Source organism: Eurosta solidaginis, chromosome 4 (genome assembly GCF_040869045.1).
Source record: "Eurosta solidaginis isolate ZX-2024a chromosome 4, ASM4086904v1, whole genome shotgun sequence".
NCBI lineage: Eukaryota > Metazoa > Arthropoda > Insecta > Diptera > Tephritidae > Eurosta > Eurosta solidaginis.
The window spans coordinates 193,886,107-193,911,309 of NC_090322.1; the positions used below are offsets into that span (position 1 = coordinate 193,886,107).

Genomic DNA, 25,203 nt, shown 5'->3' on the forward strand with positions numbered 1-25,203 from the left:
GGATTGCCCATATTGCTTTTTTTAAATGTATGAAAACATTTATTTGAAGCAATTTTTTTAATTTTATAATTTATTTAATAATTTGGGAAAAATTTAAACAACTTGACATCAGGACGGACAAGGCGACAGCTGTTTCGATTATACCTTGTAAATCTCTTCAAAGCCTTTTCTCCCGGGAGTGGGAGTCGAACTCGCACCCCTACGATAGTTGAAATGGTTGTAAACGCATTCAGCTACGTCATGCCTGTTGTGAAGTCTTTCCCAATTGCCTTCTTTTTGCATATTTTAATCTTTTACACATTGCATACTTCGTATGCAATTATGTGTTAAAGCTATGCCGCCGTACCACGGTTTTCAAAGAAACTTTGGTTTTGTTGCTGTTTCGTTACATTTTGCAGAACTTAATATACGCATTCTTTAATATTTTTTGGTCTACTAAAGAGTGTTTTAGCAAAAAAAACTCATATCAATGTGTGCATGTTTATAAAGAAAGAAAATGAAATATGTAATAGCATAGTATAAATAATCGTGAGCAATTCTAATGCAGAATAGTAAATTTTGATTTCCACATATGTATATACAAGAAAAAAATTCTTGTTACCATTAAGATTTATTATCCAAAATTGAAAAAAAAAATATTAGAAAATTCGGTGTAAAAAAACGGCTATGTGTGCAATAAAATAGCCTCTCTTGTTGAGATACCCCTCCATGTTCTCCATTAATTATTGTGACGGAGGTGTGTTTGCAGCAGCAAAGTGAACCCAAACAGTGTAGGTCGTGGTGGTTGTTGTTCGTGGTCCGCATCAACTGGACCAGGTGGGGCAATGACGCCACATCCAGTTATACCAAGGTATATACCACAACAGCAATCGGGTAATGCAAGGCCACGATAGCAGCAGCAACAACCTCCCAAGGCTGGCTATCATCGTCGATTTATAAAAAAACAGTGTTGTGCATCTTTAATGCTTAAATATTTCCTCTGTTGAAACAGTTTCCACGATTCACTGTTCAACGAAAGCAGCAGCCAGCGTATGCCACCATCGAACAGCTGATAACAAAAACTTGGATGCACAGCAGTTTAAAGCCAAAATGGAAGTTGAAATATCTGAAAATAAGGTAAATATATGTTTCGCGTTATTAACAAAATCGCCCTAAATTTTATGAATTAACAGATCGCTACGAACGACAAAGCACCCGAACGTTTGATCAAAGAAAGCACTAAAGAAATTATTGCCGGCGGGGCTGTATTCTACAATCCAGTACACGAATTTAATCGTGATTTAGTTATTTCAGTACTTAATGTATACTCAAAGCGGTTGATAAGAGAGCGGGAAGCGGCGGCGCATAAAAATCCACAAAATACAAAGGAAAGAAAGCAATGCTAATGACAAGAAACCATACACGGCTGGTGGTGTGAAATACGACGATGGACTGCGAATATTGGAAGCGTTTGCTGCAACAGGTTTACGTAGTATAAGTTATGCAAAAGAAGTAGCAGGCGTGCGTAAAATTGTTGCAAATGATCTATCTAAGGTGGCAGTAGATTCCGTTAGCGTAAATATGCGACACAATGGAGTGGAACATTTAATTGTGCCAAGCGAAGGGGATGCAATGTAGGTTTGATATACGAATCAATAGCTAGTGATTTAACTGTAATAATCAATAATAAAATTCGCAATAGGACTCTCATGTACCTTTCAACTTCATATGAGAAGCGTTTCGATGTTATAGACCTAGATCCTTATGGTTGTCCGAATCGCTTTCAGGATGGCGCTATACAATCACTGACGAGTGGGGGTTCATTACTTGTAACTGCGAATGATATGGATGTGCTGGCAGGCAATACGCCTGAAGCCTGCAATGCCAAATATAGTTCTGTGCCTTTGTGTATGAAATGCTGCCATGAGATGGGATTGCGTATACTATTGCATTGCATTGAAACGCACTCTAATCGTTATGGAAAATATATTGAGCCACTTTTGAGCATTTCTGCCAATTTTTATATACGCGTATTTGTGCGTATGCATAGTAGTCAAGCGAAGTGTAAATATAGCATGAGGTTGGTATACAACATTTTGGCCTTTTACCACAATCCAATTACTTACCATATCTTTATATTATGAACACAGCAAACAATGAATGGTATTTCAATGCACTGGTTGTGATACCTATACGCTACAGCCTATGGGTATTGTAAAAAGCAAGATCTCAGATAAAGGCAATGCGGAAGAAAAATTCGGTATACCAACTGGACCAAATGTTAATACAAATTGTGCGCATTGCGGTGATAAACATCATGTAAGTTTCACTATCCCACTTAAGTATTTAAACTCGAATAAATCAAATTTTTTCCTTCTTACTTAACTGGTGCTTAACCGTTTAAACGGTTATGTCCGTTCAAAAAGGCGCGTCAGTCGCTTTTTCAGAGGGTTAACTGGCACCAATTGTTCACACCAAATTGTTTCTTATATTCCCAAATATAGATGGGCGGTCCACTTTGGTCGCATCCCATACATGATCCAACGTTTGTTGAAGAATTGCTACAAATCATAGAAGAAAAACCGCTAAGTGATTTGGACACAACGTCGTTTAAAAGGTGTGTTATCGGCGGTATGCCTGAACTTGTATTGGGTACATGAGTTTTTATGTAAAAAATATTCATCATATCCAACATCAATACCTCGCATTCAATTGTGGATGCTGTACGCACTACATTGAGTTCACCTAATATGGACAAGCATATTGTTGATTCCAGTGGTAAGGCCACAATTTCAAATGATGGGGCAACCATTAAGAAACTATTGGATAAAATAATAACACAACGTAGCGTGCTCAAGTGGTATAAGCTTATCTGGAAAAGATATTTCGTAACGAAAACCCTGGAAGATTATCGCGCCTTGTCTGCTGTGGTTCAACAAAATATAACTTGGATGTTTGTTGCTCTTTTTCAATTTTCCTGAATACAAATGTTTGGATTGGAAAAATTTCAAGCAAATAAAGCTTGGCGTGCAAAAGTCAAGAAATTACTTGTCGTGCAACGGTAAATGCTTATAAATATATCATTAAAATTGCATGCTTGTTTATGATGAGCCATTCGAGTGAGCATGGAGATGGATGTTTTAAATACTGTAGAGTAAATTGGCTTACTATATAAGAATTTGAAATTTTTCCAAATCTTTGACTAAAAAGTAGCTACTAGCTTGTAGAACTTTATTACTTTACTTTTAAAAAGATAAATCACTTTAGCATGGTAATATATACCTATTATTAAAAATTAATACAAACAATATCTTCAACATTTTTTTTTCGATTCACGAACACATTTAGAAAGGCTACAACGCCTGCTAAAGAGCCGGTATCTTGCCAACGTTTTAGCTTGGATTTAGAGGAGGATCTACAAACTTTGCTAGAAGCACGCGCAGCTCCTCATGTAGCGAATGTGGATCAACACGAAAGTAACGTTGCTGTTAGCGGAAATGCAATGAACAAACTATTTGAAATGGAGGATGAAAATAAATCCAACAATGCAAACACTATAAAGAGGATTCCTTATAATTTTTCAACTAAGGCATCTTGTGACGAAACTATATTTGAATGCCAACAGCAACGTACGTCTGATGAAAGTTTTATGGCTTTGGAAAAAATGTGTGATAAAACAGCATCCGATCCTGACAGCACACTATTTAAGTACATACATAGCGAGAACAAGGATATGGTTAAAGAAGATGCTAAAAAGCGCAGCGCCGATGGAACTATTTTAAAATCCTTTGTAAACAAGGTAAGTGAATATACAACATATTGAAAGTTGATAAGATTGCGTGGTATAAATTTAATAATATAATCTTAGAACTACAAGAAATAGATGAAGAAGCACAATCACTGCAACGTCTATTGCATGACTTATGCGTACAGGAGCAGCATCAATTGGATAATGAAACTCCTTTAAAAAGTATTGATGTAACACTACTAGAAGATATTGAAGCGCCATCTATAATGTGGGATCCCACAATAGTGGGCGATACCACTTTACAAACTTCACTTCTCAGACCATCTACTATACTAGAGGAAAATTGCGAAGATCAGTCTAATAGTTCTTTGGGTGGTGATGATGCATCATCACACATAAGCTTTCAAAGCGCTCAAAAAGGCAGTGAAATTTCAGCGACAACAAGCTTTTAAAAAAAAAAGCTTTACCTATGCTCTAAATCTACGCCGTCATATACGTACTCATACCGGTGGAAAACCATACAAATGCGAATACTGCGAATGCACTTTGCTGTAAGCGATCCAGTGCTGTCGCATTTACGTACACATCTGGGCAAAAATATTCATAGATGTGAGTTTTGCTCATCAACTTTTCCTCACTTTACGGAGTTACGTACGCATTTAACTACGCACAAAGACGAAGATCCAGAAACGCGGAGCGAAATATGACAGCCTTAAAGGAGGAGGAGGCTAAATTAAAGCAAAATTTGGCCACTAAAATTCAGCAGCCGCCAAAACCCAAACGAAAATATACGTGCAATTTCTGCAACAAGGGTAAATGTTTATAATACTGTGATTGTAAATGATATTCATTTTACTGATCGTTAATTCACAGATTTTACAACTTCATCTAAGCTAAAGCGCCATATACGTATGCATACCGGCGAGCGACCATACTCGTGCTCAGAGTGTGGGAAATCATTCTCATTGAAATCGTAAGAATATACAATAGGGTTCAGAGTTTGAACGGCCGGCAGTTAAAAACGGATTTATTTTAAAAGTTAATAAAAAAACATATCTAAACATATCGGTAAAACGAAAGGCACAAAAACAAAAGCTCAGTAAAAATGGGACAACTAAATGAAACCTTATATCCATATCGCCTGCTGATTGGAATATCACCCGGTTGTTGTTGTAGCAGTTAGGTGGGGCGAAGCACTGCTACAACAATATCAACCGGTCTCGGGTGCCGTTTCGAAAAGCACCTTTCTCAGAAAATATTTGAATAACCCCGAATATTAGAAAAGCCCTATCACAGAATTCGGTTGAAGAATGCCCTAACTCAGATTTGGCTTCAAAAATGACCGATCTGAGCTCAAATACAACACATTTTGATAATAGCTGGAGTGTTTATGAAACAAATTCTAAGATAGGGCGTTCTTCAAACGAATTCTGAGAAAGGAAGTTTTGGGAACGGCAGCCGAGATTTGGTGATATTCCACTCAGCAGCCGATATGAATATATGGTAAGTCTCATTTTTACCGACCTTTCCTTTCCTTTTTAAACATGTGCTTAACAAAACTTTTTTCTTTTAATGCACTCTTAAAATGAATCCATAAGCACTGTAACGTTAACAACTTTTTCATACTTGTTTTTTGATTTGTATTGAGAGTGGCGATTTTAATATTAGAACGGCTAATTTAGACAATTAAAATAACAAAAATTACTACAAAGCCAAATTTTAGCGAGGACCTCTAGTTTACCATAAAAATATTAAAATTAAAAGTCCCCATCTATCCTATTCGAGCTAAAAAAATTACTCGAGGTCAAAGGTCATTGCCTTAATAGCACCGCAGAAAAATTCCTCCAATTCTTTTCTCCTAGAGAGAACAATAATTGGGGAAAAGGAATTTCGAATCTTCGAAGTCAGCTGATTTGCCAATTGAAATTTTGTTGCGCATTTCTATTTTTGTTAACAAATTAAAAGTTTAGTTATTGTTGCGAATTTGTTTAAAATTGAGAAAAAAATATTAGCAAAGCAACAGGGAACAACAAACGAATGATGCAACCATCTTTCACACGTTGTTATTGTAGCAGTGCTTCGCCCCATCCAATAGGTGCGACCGATCAGAAATTATCATCAATATCCTCTAACGGGAGTCCAAGGAAACTTGCTGTTTCGACAGGGGGGACCATAATGAAAGGGGTGTTAGAGGCGTTGGTTCCACATTACAATTAAAGAGATGGTTGGTGTCATGTGGAGACATATTGCAAGCGGGGCATACATTTTGTATGTCGGGGTTGATTCTGGACAGGTAAGAGTTTAACCTGTTACAGTATCCAGAACGAAGTTGAGCTAGAGTGACTCGCTTTTCTCTGGGGAGTATGCGTTCCTCTTCCGCGAGGTTTGAATACTTTTCTTTGAGTACTGGATTCACCGGGCAATTCCTAGCATAAAGGGCCGACGCTTGTTTATGGAGTTCACCAAGGACCTGCTTGTGTTTTTTCGCTTCATACCGCTGGATTCTCAGGAGCCGTATTTCCTCAAAATGCTTACGGAGATAACTCCTTAGGCCCCTAGGCGGTGCTGGTTGACCAATCAGATGTCTGTTGGGATGCTCAGGTTTCTGGGTATTCAACAGGAACTGTTTGGTCAGCATCTCATTTCTCTCCCTGATAGGGAGTATTCTCGCCTCATTATGCAGATGGTGTTCTGGGGACATAAGAAGACAGCCCGTGGCAATTCTGAGAGCAGTATTTTGGAAGGCCTGTAGCTTCTTCCAGTGGGTAATTTTTAGGCTTGGCGACCATATGGGTGACGCAAAGCACTTAATCGGCTGGCTAATTGCTTTGTGTGTAGTCATGAGCGTTTCTTTATCCTTTCCCCAGGTACTGCCAGCGAGGGATTTGAGGATTTTGGTACGGCTCTGAATTCTCGGAACAATTGCGGCTGCGTGCTCACCAAAATGTAGATCCCGATGAAAGTCACACCCAAAATTTTAAGGTGTAAGACAGTCGGTAGGGTAATGTCATATGGTCGACATTTGGCGCAGCCATGTTTTAAATAAGATCACCGATAATTTGGTTGGTTACAATATCAGGTTTCGCGAGGCGACAAAACTGGAGAGATTGGGGAGATAGCTGTTTATTTTATTACAAAGCTCATCGGTGTAGGAAACAATAGCATAGGTGTAGAAGCAATAGTGACTCGTTCTGGTGGTAAAGGTAGCTATTGATATGTAGAAGTAAAACAGAAATTTGATGAATATGAGTTTTTTTTTAAGTTATTGCAAAAAAGCGTTGAGGATTTTTAATATCTTACGAGGTACCTTCGTACATGTTTCTAAGAATGAAGAATGAGACCTATTCAAACTTCGCTATACTTTAACATACGATACTTTACCCCATTTTAGCACAACTATCATTTTTTGATTTTATTAAATTTTATAAAATGTTTCTTCCTCTACAGTTCTATTTCCGTATTGGATGGTAAATATGGCTTTCGCATTTTCTCCATCAATAACTGACAAGGTGGAAAAAATATATGCGTGTAAATCGCAACATATCTTGGTCGAGCGTTTCTTCAATAGCTCTCTAGTGGTGATGGTGACAGCAGAGAAACCCAACTGTTTACAAATGTTACAATATATGAATTGCGTCTACGGCTCAAATACCCACAGTATATGAATGAATCGAACGCACCTAATTGTCTGCCTAACGGATAGTATACATATTCATCAAATCGAAAATATTGCATCAAACGGACTGGGTATGAATACTGAAACAGTACACATATTCAAAATCGATGAGGAGGCTGTGATGATGGTATAGGGTGAGTTGTTGAATAACATACGAAAACCACTTTAACCCATCTATATATTTGCATTACAGCTAAAGCTTTACAAACAGCAAAAATTGCTGGCGCCAAGCAATTGGAAAAGGCAGTGAAGCATTCATCACACTGTACGGATGGTGTAAAGTTAGAAACTGCTGTTGTAACAGCTGCCACCGACACAACGGTCATCTCTACTTCGCCGAGTAACGGCTCGTCCGACTATCTATCGAAGACAGTATAATCATATCTTTTGCCAACACAGGTTAGCGATGTGCTTGCACAGGAAAAGATTTCAATTGGAAAACAAAAACCAATTAAGAGAGTTTATTTATTATTAAAGTATTTACTTTTCTTTATATCAACAGTATTAATTTAAGTTGCAATATCACGTACATATATAATAAGGGATGTGATACGATTGCTGTCGGAATTAGATTTGAAACCAATCAATACTCCTGCTAAGGGTTGTAGAATTATTGCTTGAATAATTAGATTTAGAACAATAATAAGTCTGCCTTAATTACAAGTCGTACATTTTTAAATTCATCAATTACGACAGCAATCGGATTCTACGACACCTTTGAATATTCTTGATCTGAAAAAAGAGTAAACCTAATCTGAATTTCTACTAAGCTTTCAGTTGTAGATTATTCAAATAATTGGAGTATTTTCTAAAGCTTAAAATTATGTTCTGCTCGCTTAAAAAAGATTTCAATTGGAAAACAAAAACCAATTAAGAGAGTTTATGTTATTATTAAAGTACTTACTTTTCTTTATATGAAATGTATTAATTTAAGTTACAATTTCATGTGCATATATAATAAAGTATGTCGTGGTACGATTGCTGTTGGAATTAGATTTGAAACCAATCAATACTCCTGCTATGGGTTGCAGAATTATTGCTTGAATGATTAGATTTAGAACAATAATAAGTCTGACTCAATTACTAGTCGTACATTTTTAAGTTCATCAATTACGACAGCAATCGGATCCACGACACCTTTGAATATTCTTGATCTGAATTTCTACTAAGCTTTAAGTTGTAGATTATTCAAATAATTGGAGTTTTGTCTAAAGCTTAATATTATTTTTTTGCTCGCTTAGAAGAGATTGGAAAACAAAAACCAATTAAGCGAGTTTATTTATTATTAAAGTTCTTCTGTTTTATATGAACTGGATTAATATAAGTTCCAATTTCATGTACATATATAATAATATTGAAAATAATAAATATTGAAAATTCAATTTTTTTGGTTCATATTTTATTCATATGGCTGCTCCAGGTAAAGTAAATCTGCAGGTAAAATTCACAATATATGGCGGTTATATAAATGGTAAAACCGCAGTAAAATTGATTGTCAAATGGCTCGAAAATGTAGAGTGAAATGACGGAAAAATGACCGCCATTTGACGAGCATTGTGACGTGTGTGAGCAGCACAGTGCTATGCTCACATCCTATAAGTGGGAGCGGAATGCACGATCACATTAATAGGAACGAAACGGAAAATTTGGTCACAAAAGTTCATCACGCCCATGCAAACGTGACTATGAATATAACCGCTACAGAAAGTCACAATGACCGTAAAATGACAAGTAAAATGACGTGGAGCGTTTTTGCAGGGTAATAGACGCGTTTTTGCCTCGCTTCCAATAATTCGAATACTTTTTTGCCTTTGGACTATTGATAACAGGATAAAACGCGTCTTTTCATTTCTCTTTCCACATTTTTGGACGGGTTATTGCAGTCGACCTCGGTTTCAAACTGGTTTTCGAGGAGAACTTTTGAGCGGGTAGAAAAACTTAGCACCCGTTTTTGTATTCTTAATACTGGAATAACTACGTGTCCTCAGATAGCCCAATTCAAGACTTTTGTATTATTTTCTGTAGGACCCATATAGGTGCAGTACATTTTCATACTAAATTCGTTCAAAAAAATTTACTATCACAGCAACCCATATCTGATATTCCGCTCCTTATTTTGTTTCCCTGTGTCGCTTTCGACGAAGCAACCCCGGTAATTTTGACACTTCGTTCAGTGTCAAAACTCATGTTCCACTGGGTTCCACGCTAGTTGGACACTGACCGAAGTGTCAAACTGTCGTGTGTTAGAAAGGGAAAGAAATTGTTTCCCTCTCATACATATCATACTTGTAAACCTGTACAATGGGCAAAGCGATAGTTTGACATTTTTCTCTGCATGCAACTCTGCACCCTGCTATTAAACAGCTGTTACCTTGACCGCTTTTCTTCTTTATTTGCAGTTAACATTTGTTCAATTTGTTTGGAAAAGCCGCGAAATGGTAGTTATTTCAGATTTTCATTTCTATTTTTAACATAGCACATTCTTTTGCTTTTTCCAGATGATGAAAAGTTTTCAATTATGTCCATTATTGCTAATGCTCATAACAATTTGTGACATTGTGCGTGGATACGAAAAAGAAATGACGATTTATGTTGAGGCTGGTAAGAATGAGTGCTTCTATCATCAAGTTCATATTGGCGAAACCATCGACATAGAATATCAAGTAATTGATGGTGGACATGGCGACCTAGACATTAGCTTCTCAATGATCGATCCAATTGGTCTAATAATTGTAAGCGACTATAAAAAACCCGAGAATATACATCGGCACGGGGCAAACAAGGAAGGTGACTATGGTTTTTGTTTTGATAATACATTTAGTTCGTACCATCGCAAAACTGTGTTCTTTGAGCTTATTATTGAGCAAGAAGGACAATCAAGCAATAACAATGACTGGAATAAGGTTTCGACGGCCAAGACTCCAGAAGAGCTTTATGAAATCCAAGTACATGAAATTTTAGAATATGTTGGACGCGTACATATACATTTATCGAAAGCGCATCAAATTTTGAATATGTTACGCTCCAATGAAGCACGCGATCGCAATTTGGCAGAAGCAAACTATAATAAAGTCAATATGTGGTCACTAATGCAGATTATAGCTATGATATCTGTAGGACTTATACAGGTATTTATGCTGCAAAGCATTTTTGATACCAATAATACACGTATGAGTAAATTTTGGCGTAAATTAGGAATGTGATATGCATTAAAAACGACCCATTTAGTAAAGCTGATAAATAATTGTAGTAGGAATGTAGCTCTAATGCAAGAAAAACACTGCCTATATTTAAAGCCAAAGAAACAAAAAATTAATTTATTAAAGAAATTAACCAGTGAAGTGCTAGTTCCTCACCGTAGTACGGCAGAGCTAGACCCGTCAAATGGAAGTATTCAATTTAAATTAGGCGATCTCAAAAACACCTAAATCTACGTTTTTGGCTTCTTTTATTACGCCAAACTGTTTGCCATACTTTATAATAAAATTATTAGTCACAATTATATTTAAGCATTTCCTTGTATTTTTTGGGTGCCTATTAAATGGTATAATTAAAGGAAAAAACGAATTTCTAACATTCTATGTTTAAACTTCCAGTTTTCAACTTAGGCCCGGTTTTTCAGTACAAGTTCAACTAAGTTTGTCAGTTAAACTACGCTTAAACTTATTCTGTAGTTTTTCAGTCTACTTTAACGGCCGATCTGGCATGGTTAAACTCTAGTTAACCTATCGGTGATTTGAGTTCGTTCGAAATGGTGTCGAATAAACCCAACAAGCATTTGGGCTTGAGTACCATTAGAGCTCATGTTGATAACTAGCATACCTCTAAAATCTCAAGAGTTGTTACGATACAGTGGCTCAACTTGAGATTCATAGTGTACTCTGCAAAAGAGAGAATTTTTTATAAAGCGAAAAATGCTATTAAGTTGAAAAAATTTAATTAACAACTTGTGATTCTCTAACTGGACTCAAATGCTTACATACTACAGTATGTTTACGAAAATAAAATATGTATATTTTTGATAAATTACGCTTCATTACTGCTTTAAATCAGGTGTTTATTTCTCACAATAAATCAGCCCAATTCTAAACGAAAATTCCGTGCGAGTTTTTTCCCTTCTCCCATTCCTCGTATTCTAAATAAAAATTCCTTGTGAGTTTTTTCACTTCTCCCTTTCCTCCTATTCTGAACAATGTTCGAAAAAGCGGAAACCGATTATGGGAGAAAAGTAGGTATTATGAATGGATGTGAGAGGGAGATTTCTCTGCCATTTCTTAGGAGCTTTTTCACTTGTTGAATTAAAGGGAATGCATCAAAATAGTTAAAGGAAATTGGTTCTTTTAAGAAAGAACACTTATTTGCACAAATTTTTGCTAAAATATGTACATTCTACCACAATATTCTCACTGTTAATACAAAAACAACAACAACCACAATATTCTTTAAGTCGAAAAGTATATCATAAGCAACGGAAGAGCTCTTTGTATATTTGATGCAGCCATCCAGAAATTGCGCAAGGATTTTTTAAGAAGGTTTAATTAGATTTTGGCATATGGCGAACGGCGAACTCAACTCGACGTGGCCGCCAGAAAATTGCTTTGCAGAATGAAAGCAGGCAACTCCGACGGATTTGTATTATCCCGCCGTCTTCTTATGCTCCTCTGTTGAGGTTGCTGTGGCACCAATTCATTACTCATTTCAGTGAATACCACATGAAATGCAATAATGTGCATTGTTTATACATTATTTCTTAATTTCAAACAAATTCGGAACAATAATTAAACTTTTCAATTTTTTAAACAAAATAAGAAATGCGCAGCGAAATTTCAATTGACAAAACAGGTGACTTCGAAAATTCGAAATTCCTATTCCCCAATTTTTCTTCTCCCTAGGAGAAAAGAATTGGAGGAATTTTTCCGCGGGAATAAAAAAAATCCGCGAGAACAAAATTCCGCGAGAATATTTAGAATTGGTCTGAATAGCTGTTGGCTTTGGTGGTACCAACTTGGTGATTTTTTTTTCAACTTCACCTCAGCTCGCCCTGGAGAAACGTGTTGAATATTCATTTGCGAACTGTACATTTCTCAAAATCTCCCAAAGGTTGATAATAATTTGAAAATGCTAATGACGTTGGAGATCAACTCGAGAACTATACAATTTACAAAATTTCTCAAGGGTTGGATAGTGATTGGAGAATGAAGTTGGATATCAACTTGAGAGCTATATGGTTTAAGAATAACTAGATAATGATTTGGATATCTCCTCCAGAACTAGATATATATTTCGCGAGAGAAATATCTTTTAAATGTTTGTTGGGTAAGCAAAATCCAGCTGTTGTCGCATCTACAAATTATCTATAGATAAAAAACCAAAGCGGCCTTAAACTGTGACTGAAAACTGCTAAGTAGTTTAACTGGAGTTTAAATTTGACTAGAGTTTAAGCAAACTTGGTTTAAGCTTACAGCTCCGACAATAAGCAGTTTTTCATATAGATGAGTTTAATACATGCTTATGCATTATGAGTAGATTGCATGGATTTTTATGGAGAATGCTAGAATGAGCGACACTAGCGCCATCTGATATTGAAAAGCAGCCAACTCCCCAATTTTTTCCAAGCAAATAATCACCCCTATTGCGAGTGTCGATTGCAGTAGATAGTCGACCGCTGAGCGATAATCGATTATCTTTATAATGTATACAAATTATGTTATATACATCGAAAAGTTGAAAAAATAGCAAAATCTCTCTTGTATAAAATAACTGTTTATAATGGTCCAAAGATTTGGCTATTAATTTGTATAGTAATAATATTAAATGCAAAAAATTTAATCGACAAATTGTCGATTCTATTCCGATCGACACTCGCAATAGGGGGGAATAAGAAGAAGAATTTGACACTTGCGTTGGCTAAGGGTGTTGGCACACTTTGCAAGTGAAATTATTTTTTCCACTGGTTGCTAAATTTTCTAACATTTTTCACAATTAAAAACTGCAATATTACAATCGAATACGACACAAAATAAGTTAGCAAGTATTTTTGTTGTATAGAGAGAATATTTACAACAGTGCTTCGCGAAATTTTGTATGTGAATGGGCAAGGCGTAATAAACTTCAATTCCCCAGTCTGAAGTTCCTTCATATTTACAAACGCAACATCTTGGTTGATTGTGGCGATGTTATTGGAATGCATAAGCATAGATTAGATTGATACGAATCTTTTGTTTACGCTCTCATATTTTCGCTCTCACGAGGGATTTATCTCCTAGTTGTTGCTGGCAACAATAACAGATAAATACCTCGCGCCAGCTGAAGCGGGTGCCAGAACAAAAAATGTGCCAGCCAAAACGAAAAACGTGCCAAAAATCTTGGTAAACTTTAGTTTGACCTACAACTGTAGAATAGCGTTCAAAAATTATGGGAAAAAGGATAAAAATACTTGTTTTAGTGTAAGTATTATTAGTTCGAAGGCGTAGGGTAAATCTTATTTCTCATTCAATAGTTATCACTAAAAATAGGTTTTGTAAATATGAACTCCCGATGCAACCAGCCCATTTTGATCACAGAACCTGGAACGCCAGACATGCAGGATAAGCCCTATCCATTAAATAATGTTAACTATTATATCATAGCTCCGATTTACTGAAATTTAAAAGAATATATGGTTTTCACTGCGAGTTAAGTGCGTTACAATATTTGACTAATTAATTTAATCGAAATGTTAGTTTTACTTAGATTTGTTTATATTTAACTCTAACTAGTCGTATTATTTTAAAATAACTTTAAGGAAATAAATATTTTACGACTATCATTTTATTAAATGATTGAAACTATAATCGCCGAAATGTATGTCAAAAATCCCCATTTTCTGATCTATTCATTTTTGTTTGGAGTGGCATCATTAATAAATGTTATAAAAAATGTGCATTTTGACAGCGCTCTCTCGAAACAAAGAGTTGCAAATCCATTCATCTATGGCATAAGCTTGTTGTTGTTGTTGTAGCAGTGCTTCGCCCCACCTAATAGACGCGACCGATCACAAACTGTCATCAATATCCTCTAACGGGAGTCCAAGGAAACTTGCTGTTTCAACAGGGGTGGACCATAGGGAAAGGGGTGTTAGAGGCGTTGGTTCCACATTACAATTATAGAGATGGTTGGTGTCATGTGGGGACACATTGCAAGCGGGGCATACATTTTGTATGTCGGGGTTGATTCTGGATAGGTAAGAGTTTAACCTGTTACAGTATCCAGAACGAAGTTGAGCCAGAGTGACACGCGTTTCCCTGGGGAGTATGCGTTCCTCTTCCGCAAGTTTTGGATACTTTACTTGAGTACTGGGTTCACCGGGCAATTCCCGGAATAAAGGTCCGACGCCTGTTTGTGGAGTTCACCAAGGACCTGCTTGTGTTTTTTCGCTTCATACGGCTGTGTTCTCAGATGCCGTATTTCCTCAAAATGCTTACGGAGATGACTCCTTAAGCCCCTAGGCGGTGCTGGCTCGTCAATCAGATTTCTGTTGGGATGCCCAGGTTTCTGGGTATTCAACAGGAACTGTTTGGTCAGCATCTCGTTTCTTTCCCTGATAGGGAGTATTCTCGCCTCATTATGTAGATGGTGTTCTGGGGACATAAGAAGACAGCCCGTGGCAATTCTGAGAGCAGTATTTTGGCAGGCCTGTAGCTTCTTCCAGTGGGTAAAGGCTTGGCGACCATATGGTGACGCGTAGCACGTAATCGGCTGGCTAATTGCTTTGTATGTAGTCATGAGCGTTTCTTTATCTTTTCCCCAAGTACTGCCAGCAAGAGATTTGAGGATTTTGTTACGGCTCTGAATTCTCGGAACAATTGCGGCTGCGTGCTCACCAAAATGTAGATCCTGATCAAACGTCACACCCAAGATTTTGGGGTGTAGGACAGTCGGTAGCGTAGAGCCATCGACGTGGATGTTCAAAATGGTCGACATTTGGGACGTCCATGTTGTAAATAAGGTCGCGGAAGATTTAGTCGGTGATAATGCCAGGTTTCGCGAGGCGAAAAAACTGGAGAGATCAGGGATGTAGCCGTTTATTTTATTGCATAGCTCATCGATCTGTGGGCCTGGGCCTGTGGCCATTACTGTGCAGTCATCGGCGTAGGAAACGATTGTGACTCCTTCCGGTGGTGAAGGTAGCTTAGATATGTAGAAATTAAACAGAAGTGGGGATAGGACACCACCCTGTGGCACCCCTTGTTTAATTCTCCTTGGCTTTGATGTTTCGTTTCTAAATAGCACCGATGCCTGCCGACCACCCAGATAATTTGCGGTCCACCTTTTAAGACATGGGGGAAGGGTAGACCCTTCCAGGTCTTGCAGTAACGAGCCATGGTTGACCGTATCAAAAGCTTTTAATTGTCTAGCGCTACGAGTACTGTTCTATGGTGGGGGTTTTGATTTAAACCGCAATTTATCTGGGTGCTAATGGCATTTAGCGCGGAGGTAGTGCTATGGAGTTTTCTGAAGCCATGCTGATGGGAGGCTAGTTGCAAATTTGCTTGGAAATAAGGGAGCAAAATGGCTTCGAGCGTCTTTGCTACTGGCGATAGGAGAGATATCGGACGATACGACTCTCCTATGTTAGCTGGTTTACCAGGCTTTAGTAGCGGGACCACCTTGGCCATTCTCCATTTCTCGGGTATGACAAAGGTGGAAAGAGACAGGTTGAAGACCTGCGCTAAATATTTGAAACCCTCTTTCCCTAGGCTTTTAAGCGTCGGCATGGCTATGCCGTCTGGGCCCACTGCTTTGGATGGTTTAGCACGACCAATGGCGTCCTCAACCTCTTTAGCGGTGATGGTGATTGGTGACGCGCTGAATTTGTGTTTATGTGCGCGTCTATTGGCTCTCCGTCTATCTTTGTCGACCGTAGGATGCATTATATATTGTCGGCAGAAAGCGCTCGCGCATTTTTTCGCATCCGACAGCACTTTGTCGCCAAAGGCGATGGAAACTTGGTCTTTGTGCTTAGTCGGATTCGATAGGGACTTTACGGTGGACCAAAGTTTACCCACACCGGTAGAGAGGTTACAACCTCTTAGGTGCTCCTCCCATTTCGCCCGCTTGTGTTCATCCACAAGCAATCTGATGCGTTGGTTTATATCCCTTATTTGGGGGTCGCCTGGATCAAGCTGCCTTATAAGGTCACGTTCTCTCGCTAAGTTTGCGGCCTCCGCCGGGAAGTGGGGCCGGATTTCGGGAATTCTCCCGGCGGGAATGAAACGTGCCGAGGCGGATTCAATAACTTTGCGGAAGGCACGCTCCCCTTGGCGGGCATCAGTCGGGATAGGGAGGGCAGCAAAGAGGTTGTCTGTAAAGGATTTATATTCTTCCCACTTTCCTTTTTTAAAGTTTATGAAAGTGCGTTTTTCGGTGACGATGAAGTCGGCGGTACAAGCGAAACAAGTATAGGCAGGTGGTCGGATGCCAATGATACCATCGGCTGCCAGTTGACGCAGTTTACGAGTTCTGCGCTCACGATTGAGATATCTGGCGAACTGAGACAGCTTCCTACCATACGTGTGGGGGCGTCTCCGTTTATTGTGCGGAACGTCGTTTCTTCTATTTGATCCGCCAACATCTCGCCCCTACTGTCCGCCCGCAAATTTGAATGCCATAGATCATGATGGGCATTGAAGTCGCCTAAAATAATGCGATTGTTTCCAGTGAGTAAGGCTCTGATATTAGGGCGGTATCCACTGGGGCAACAGGTGGCAGGGGGGATGTAGATGTTGATGATTTCTAGGTTTGCATCGCCTGACCGGACAGATAGGCCTTGACGTTCTAAGACGTTGTCCCTGCGGTCGATGCCAGGATCAAATATGTGATATTGCACAGAGTGGTGTATTATAAACGCGAGGCAGCCTCCATTTCCGCTCTCGCGATCTTTTCTGTGGACATTATACCCAGAGCAGGTCTGCAATGCAGATCGTGCTGTGAGTTTAGTCTCTTGAATCGCAGCGATGCGGATGTTGTGCCGCTTCATGAAATTGACTATCTCCGTAATCTTCCCAGTTAGTCCATTACAGTTTAACTGCAGAATTCTGAAGTGCATGAGGGGAGACGTCGCCACTCTGGGGGTAAGTGACGGGTGACTACGCCTGGGTTGAGGAAGGCCAGGACGCAATTGCTGTTGTGGCCCTGGGACTGTGCGTCCTTGGGAAGCATTGGGGTACCCGGATGATTTGGGTTTGCGACCTGGCAACATGGCGCGATGAAACCCGTCGAGGGGTTGCCGTCGCGGAGACCAGAACATCTAGGAAAGTGGCACCACCCAAGGCAGGAGCTGCATTGGGCGGATGTCGCAAACATATATATTCTGTGCTGGCAAACGGTGCAAACGGAGGTAGGGACTAAGAGTCTGTTTCCCTGACCTACACGATTGCTGCCGGAAAAGAGGGGGGGAGAAGACGGGGGCAGGGGCTGTTGCTCAGCATTGCTTCCGACTCTACTACGAAGATTGTAGTTATGAGTGGTAGCAGCTGTTTGAGTTGTTGGCGCCGTAAGGCGCGAGCAGCAGCGGGTACTTGTTGTGGCTTGCTGAGCAGCGGGGCTGCTGGAAGGTAATGCTGGGGCGCTTAGACGTAGACTACGGGGCGCCCTTGGGCGTGAACAACAAGGAGCCACAAAAGATTTATAAAAGTTACGTGGACGTCGGGTTTTGGGATCAAGCCCAGAACAACCTGTCCGATGCAACCATCCCTTACACGAGACACACTGAACAGAGTATGACCGTCCTAAAAAGATTCTTTTCCGGCAGATGCAGCAAAACCATTTCTCAGGGCCGGGGTCAGGAGACGGACCCGGATTGGATTCGATACCTTCCCGGAGCAAGAGAATATGGAGCAGTCCTGCTGCAAGGAGCTGCTGGGAGGATGACAATTTGTGGGAGGGACGAAACAAATTAAATGGGGTTACACTGAAATGACAGTCCTTGGTCGGGAAAAATCCCGAGTCGCTCCGGTACATAGAACCGACTGCCTTGGGAAGCTTGTGTTAAACGCATCTGTATGAAAAATGTGCCACCGCATTTAGCTTAACCAACTTCTGATAAACCGGGCCTTAGAAGTGCAATTTTCTGATAATTTTATCGTCTCTTGCCATGATGTAACAGCTGCGACACACGTTTTTCGTTTACAATTTTTTTTTAGAAATAAACGTGAAATAATCGAGACGGGCTCGTTGCTTTTAAGCTTATAAATGTAAACTTTTGAAAAATTTCTAAGAGAAAGTTTGTTAAAAATGGTTTCCTTGGGGATGTCGGTCGTATTAAATGAAAAATGGCTGCAATTGTAATGGGTTGTTGGAGAATCCAAGAAACTGTTTAAATGCAGCCATTCTATCTCATGAACAAACGTTAATGAAAATAATTTGAAATTTCCAAGATCAAAAATATTGACAAATAGCCTTCTCTTATATGTTTGTAAACATTTACAATTTACTTTCACAGCTAAATTATTTAATAACATTTGTCCTCAACGCTTATAAAATATTTCTGAAAAAATTTAAAATATATTTGTTTTTCAAAACGCTTATATATCGTTTAATACAGCAAATTTACTTCAAGTTACTTTTCAAAACATTTACAGAAATGCCTGTTGAGATTTCAATAATTTTTCAAAACTATTTTCAATAAAATTTTTTTTATTTCACATTATTATGGTGAATGACAAGAACAAAGAAGTTTTTTGTAAATATTATCCCATTACTTTCTCTACCCCTTTATTTTGCAAGGACGTTTATATGTGCACCGCAGTCTTGTTTATGGGGCACAAATTCATGAGCAATTTTTAATCAGCTGACTTTACAGTGGCGCTTCCTGTTAACCCACCTTACTGGCGATGGCTTCGCTCTTTGCCTCAAGAATGGCTGTTTAGATTTCTTTACACTTTTGTCTTCATCTACACCTTTCGTCATATCGATTTAGTTACTTGCTATCGAAATAGTATCAAAATGCTATGTCGCTTTCGTATCTAAATTCCGTTTCGCTTTGTTCGAAACAGTTCTTTCCAAAAGCTAATAAGAATTCGAAGCAACTGCGATATCTCCGGCTATAATTTCTTCAGAAATGTCGTATCGAATGAGTGACTTGTACGATAGAGAATGCTGGGAGGGATACGTTATATGTATGTATATGTATTTATAAATGCTTTTCAAAATTTATTTATTTTTTATTTTTATTTATCAAAATTTATGAGAAGTGTATATTGCTATATTTTAGATGAATTTCGTTGCTCACGTATCATCTGAAATGATACGCCGGGGTCTTTGTGTGAACTACGTGGGAAGCGTTTCACCTTCTTTGATTTTTGTTTTCCGGTTGCCACACTCACTGGCAGAATATTGCGTTTTTGGAAATTTTTAAAGCGATCGACCAGCAAACTAGATTCAGGTTTCACATTACGCAAATTTCCGGGTATATCTTCAGGCATATTAACGTCTACATCTGGTTCAACAAATTTAAGGCGACCCAAACGTTTCGTTTCGAATTTTTTCTTTAGTTCGACCTTTTTACGATGTTTTTTCAGTGCGTTTAGTTTCTCCGCTTCAGCTACTACTTCGGCTTTTATTGACTTGATCCTTAATGAAAAGAAAATATTAATTTATTTCAAATAAAAGTATATGCGTTAAAAATTTTGCGAATATAGGTATTCGAGGTAATGAAAAGTAACAATTTTGCCTATCGGAATCGTTACAGTCGGTTTCTCTTTAGGTCTAGAATATCTTTATATAGGATCCTAGGAACAACAAAAATCTTCCAGTAGAACTTTCACCTCGTCCGTTATCTGTATTCACCTGTTTAAATCGGCAATTTGTTTCTTGAGCGCGTTCTTTTCTGCATGCTTTTTCTTCAACTCTTTTTGTTGCAATTCTTTACGTCGTGACTTTTTACTTTTCCTCTTATTTTCCACAGGTGGATTAATGGTTTTATAAGGCCCGTCATCTTCACCATCTTTTGCGTGGTCATTTTCATCTGCCTCGTCATCATCTAAACCAGAACGCATTTCTTCAATCCGCCGTCTATTACGTTCTTCGGGTGTGACTTTCGTAAACATTTTAGTAGTGACGCGTTTTAAATGTTCTTCTACTTTTATAATTTTTTCTTCGCGTTCTGCTACTGTTTTTAAGAGTTTTTGGTGATCTTCCAACGATGGGTTGTAGCTCATACCAGGATGTGGTGCTTCAAATTTTCTGTAAATCATGATCAAGTTATATACTTATAAAAATGTGTACGGAAAATAAGAAGTGTTAGTTACCCACTTAGATTTTGTTGTGCGATGACGTATGCTATCATGCACTTTAACTACTGGCTTTCCAATGTTTTTCACGACATGCAATGCCAGCTCTTCGCTTATCCAGCCTTTTTCATCTTTTAAACCTGGGAACTTATCACGAAAATCTTCATCTAACCATATATCTTTGTCCGCCACTTTGGAACTACGACCTTTGCTTAATTTCTTTTCTACCGATTGATAGTAACGTTCCCTATCTTTGTTCGCCTGTAAGTGTCGTGGCTTAGTAGGATTGCGTACTTCCTCCTCAATGATTCGACCATTCTTCTTTTGTCGTACTCGATTTCTGTTTGGATTGGATGTATATTATTAATCATATTTACTTCTCCGATTGAGTTACCTTTTAACAATTGGATCCTGCACTTTTGAAGTATTATTAAGTGCTTCCAAAGAACGTAACGGTTTTTGAGCATTTAATTTGCGCTTTCGCTTCTCAGTAATCACAGGCTGTTTACGTTTTGACAGTGTATCTTCGATGAAGAGATCCTCGTCCTTTTTATCTGCATATGAGCTATAATTAAAAAGTTTAACCAGTTTCTTTATCTCGTATCTTCCCACAAAGTTCCTTACCCAATGCGCTCCTCCTGTCGCTTGTCTTCCAAAAATTCCTCAACATCTTTAATATCTGTTTTTCGCCAAGCTGACTTGGTTTTCTTTGAAATACGTTTTCTTTTTAGTGTGGACATATCTGCAACTGCAATAATAAACACACGTGCCTGAAAAGAAATTTGAATGACAGCAATTTGTTTTCCTTAACGAATTGACGGCGAACAGTGTGGTGTAATGCATATTCCACCATAGAAAAATAACCACACTTATGTGACCCCGGCAGGACAGCATTAGGTATAGAAAATGTACAATAATCTGGATCATTGAGCAACTTCAGAATCAGAGTTTCTGAAAATTGTTTGCATATGAGTTTTGATAGGCAGATGTCGCTGTTGTGGTTCATTTCACGTATAAGGCCATTAGCCATGCAGCGACATATATTTTAAAAAAGTCTTGACTAAAAAAGAAAATAAATAAATTATCTGGCCCCCAAATTGATCAATATATCTTTCGGGATTTATCTGGATCAAATCGTCATCATCCGGCGGCAAAGATCCTGAGCCAGATAAATAATTTTGCATGTAAATGTAACTAAAAATTGGTTTTAAAATAGTTTCTATTAAAAATTCCTATTTTCATTATCCCCGTTAACCTTAATAATATCGAAATTAAAAAAATTTAAATACTTACTGTAATCGTGATTGTGCTTTAATTAACGGCTACAGTAATCGTAATTTCAAAATTCTTAAATGAGGATTACAGTTATCGTATTCTACAGAACAAACTTTATTTTCGTCCTCATTAATAGTGCTTTATAATTAAAGTATTCGGTAGTGTCAAAAAAAAAAATATATCAACAGAACTATTTATAGTTTTAGTTAGTACTGAAAATGATTAAAAGATAAACACATTTCCATATCAGCTTCCATCTTTGCAAGAACATATGTGATTTAGTTGCCGAAAAAGTGAGGTTATGTCAATGAATCGAATGTATGTATCTAATTCCATCATACAAACGGCGAATACCAGGGACGTGAAACCAAGGCGAATTCACTACCAGGTATAGTTATCCCAACAGCTGATTGATTCTTGTTGATTATGTTCCATCCACTTTATCCAAATCAATGATAGTTTTATTTTGATTTGGTTTCACGCATGACGCATCTGATACAAGGTGATGTCAAAGCGAATTCAACAAATTCGCCATACAGCAGAATGTCAAGTCAAAAGAAAATTTTAATTAATTTCGATTAACTGACATGTTGTACAAAGGCGTTGTTGTATGGAAAATAATCAAGAAGAAGCAATCAGCTGTTGGGATAACAACACCTGGCACTGAATTCGCCTTGCGTGAAACTAAAGAAATTCGCCAACTACAGACGGCAGTGGAAAATGTCGAACAGGCGATAACAAGGCGAATTCAGTCCCAACAGCTTATTGCTTCTTCTTGATTATTTTCCTTGTACTTTAATATGTCAGTTAATCGAATTCAAAGAAATTTTTTTTTGACTTGACATTCTTCAGCACGGCTAATGGGTTGAATTCGCTTTGCTACCACCGGGTACGCATTCGCCTTGGTCGGTAGGTAATTCACCAAATCGCAAGAACAAGACAAATGTGAAGAATAGAACTGCTTTTTGCAGATAACAGAATTTCGAGTAGGTAATGTTAAAAATAAATATACAAGTTTATTTGGGTTATTCCGGTCAATTTTAATATTTTGTTGTTAGGCTATTTGACCTATTGTGTATACCTGTAAAAGTTTAACAATTTTGTATAGAAAAACTAGAAGTCTACGGAATGTGACACATTATTTTTTGCATCTATTTATTATTATTTGTCTAAGTGTTTATTTATATTTATTGTCTAAGTGTGGTTAACTAATGAAATTTGACCTAAAAGGCCAACCTAATAAAACTTCATTGCTTTTTTTTAGCGCACGCAAACAGCCGGCGTTTTTTGCCCAAACCGAAATAAGCATGCGTTCCGACAATGTAAAACATGTGTGCAAACGTCACACCGAAATGTCACACAGAAAAAAATTGGAATCCAGTTAGATTTTCTTGCAGCAAATTCAATTTCGGTTGCTCTCATACAAGTTGTATGTGCACGAGACATTTTTGACAGAAAATGACTTGCGTGCGTTTATATTAGGTTGGCCTGTAAATAAATCATAACATATTTTGTTTTCAAGTTAAATAACATGCGAATAACATAAATTTTTCGTTACCTATGTACATACATAAAATAGCTATGCTAGTAAATTTAGTGAACAAAAAAAGCTATTTGGCCCATGGTGAATTACCTACCCCGCGATTTGATGCTTTAAGCTGGAGTCATTGGTGCCGTATGTCGTATCGCTGTATCCGTATCCCTAACGTAATCAGCTGTTTATCGTTACGACGGTAAACCAAAACCCAATTGGTTGGCTACGATACGGTTACGACTTTAGCGGCACCAATAATCGATTGCATTGATTCTCATAAGGTTGGTCGAATCAGCTGTTAAAAGGTTACCGATACGGTTACCGATAAAGCACCAATGTCTCCAGCTTTAATGATATCCACTCACAACCCTACAAGAACACTGACTATCATATGACTACCATCTGATTGTCAGCAATGTCAACCTAACGATCAGCGCCTCATACAAACTTTCTATCACACACTTAAGGGGACTTGCGCAAATGTGATGTAAACAACTGTGTACGTGTGAGTTTTTGTCTCCTTCTTATACACTAACATGACCTACTGATTAAGTATATAGCCATACTGCTCACTCTCATTCCTTTTCCTGGATCAGTGCTGACACTCTAATTATCAAAAAGTGTCATAAATGATAGTTTACTGTAGATATCAGGTTTGACTGTTATACTATCATAAATGACCATTGTTATATTCCGCCAAAAATGAAACAATGCTTTTTGCTTTTTATTTACTTTATTTCATTACGTTTTTAATTTTGTACGTGATAAAAGCATACGTGTTTCTTATTGGTTTAAAATAAATAGTTTTATAAGAATTCGAGTTCAAAATGTTCAATTTAAATTCAGAAAATAACAAAACAACAGAAGAGCGCTTTCCTCATGCGGAGACACATTTAAAAATGAATCACCACTAACCACTATTATTTTTCGCGTATCAATTTTTTGAGTGCGCCCCATACATTCCGATAGCTTTTGGTATTTTTTAATATTATTTTAGATTTTTTTCTTTTAGCATGGAGCTTTGAAATGCTCTCTTTTTCATTTTTTAGACTTTTTTTTATATGGTTTTCATCGTTTGAAAATGGCGGAATTTAAAAAATAACAAAACAACCGTGATAATCATTTGATTGCCATATGACAGTCAGTAGTGACAACATGATTAAATCGGATAATCTGTTCTCGCATACATAAAATTCCGTTGAGAATTATGTATCTGTCTCACATGCATTATGGTATCTGCTGTATGTTCTTTTGTTCTGTACCAGGTGTCCGAAGCCTTCCCAGTTTGAGTCCTTTTTCATGATTATAGGCTGTCGTTGGGAACATGCAGACATGCGTGAGCGAACAAAGGAACATACATAAATTTGAGTATCAATGTTTACGTCATCGCAGGATCAGCATTGTCAATTACAAGTGTGAGTGTATTAGTAAAACTATCAGCGTTTCTTGTAGGGAAGTCACACACAGATGATTGCGCATTCACGAGTTCAAAATTGCTTCGTTCTGGCCATCTACGGCACACTTGACTGCTTGAGCCACTGATGACATGATATGAAACTTCTCGCTCTCTGAGAGCGCGTGAAAATGTGCATTTTTTATAATATTGGCCATAGATACCATCATGCTCAAAATCAAATTTGGCATTTCAGAATAACTTTGGGGTATTTTACATGGTAAAGGTTTAATTTATAATTTTCACCGAAAACTTACTCAAGATTGT

At 37.9% G+C, this 25,203-nt stretch overlaps 3 protein-coding genes across 6 annotated transcripts; 2 read left to right on the forward strand and 1 right to left on the reverse strand.

The window, feature by feature from the left end:
- Positions 1 to 293: 293 nt before the first annotated feature.
- On the forward strand, positions 294 to 8,785 carry LOC137250848 (uncharacterized). Of its 4 annotated transcripts, none has more exons than XM_067784447.1 (10): positions 294 to 1,116; positions 1,173 to 1,613; positions 1,682 to 2,059; positions 2,130 to 2,298; positions 2,484 to 2,596; positions 3,328 to 3,778; positions 3,848 to 4,539; positions 4,601 to 4,765; positions 7,175 to 7,537; positions 7,597 to 8,785. In XM_067784447.1, the coding sequence occupies exons 4-7, from the start codon at positions 2,140 to 2,142 to the stop codon at positions 3,860 to 3,862; spliced, it is 738 nt and encodes a 245-aa protein (XP_067640548.1). In that variant the 5' UTR covers positions 294 to 1,116; positions 1,173 to 1,613; positions 1,682 to 2,059; positions 2,130 to 2,139; the 3' UTR covers positions 3,863 to 4,539; positions 4,601 to 4,765; positions 7,175 to 7,537; positions 7,597 to 8,785. The 4 variants fall into 4 exon arrangements, with proteins under 4 accessions (XP_067640548.1, XP_067640550.1, XP_067640547.1 ...); XM_067784449.1 differs by having other exon boundaries at positions 7,237 to 7,537; XM_067784446.1 differs by having other exon boundaries at positions 4,601 to 4,700.
- Positions 8,786 to 9,688: 903 nt separating this feature from the next.
- Positions 9,689 to 14,081, forward strand: LOC137250849 (transmembrane emp24 domain-containing protein 5-like). Its single transcript, XM_067784450.1, has 2 exons — positions 9,689 to 9,841; positions 9,902 to 14,081. Exons 1-2 carry the CDS (start codon positions 9,839 to 9,841, stop codon positions 10,604 to 10,606), a joined length of 708 nt encoding a protein of 235 aa, XP_067640551.1. The 5' UTR covers positions 9,689 to 9,838; the 3' UTR covers positions 10,607 to 14,081.
- A 5,513-nt stretch (positions 14,082 to 19,594) lies between these two features.
- LOC137248863 (ribosome biogenesis protein NOP53) lies at positions 19,595 to 21,457 on the reverse strand. The gene is made up of 5 exons (XM_067779802.1): positions 21,299 to 21,457; positions 21,069 to 21,239; positions 20,697 to 21,014; positions 20,232 to 20,627; positions 19,595 to 20,015 (listed from the first exon to the last, which is right to left on the reverse strand). Exons 1-5 carry the CDS (start codon positions 21,412 to 21,414, stop codon positions 19,646 to 19,648), a joined length of 1,371 nt encoding a protein of 456 aa, XP_067635903.1. The 5' UTR covers positions 21,415 to 21,457; the 3' UTR covers positions 19,595 to 19,645.
- Positions 21,458 to 25,203: the final 3,746 nt, after the last annotated feature.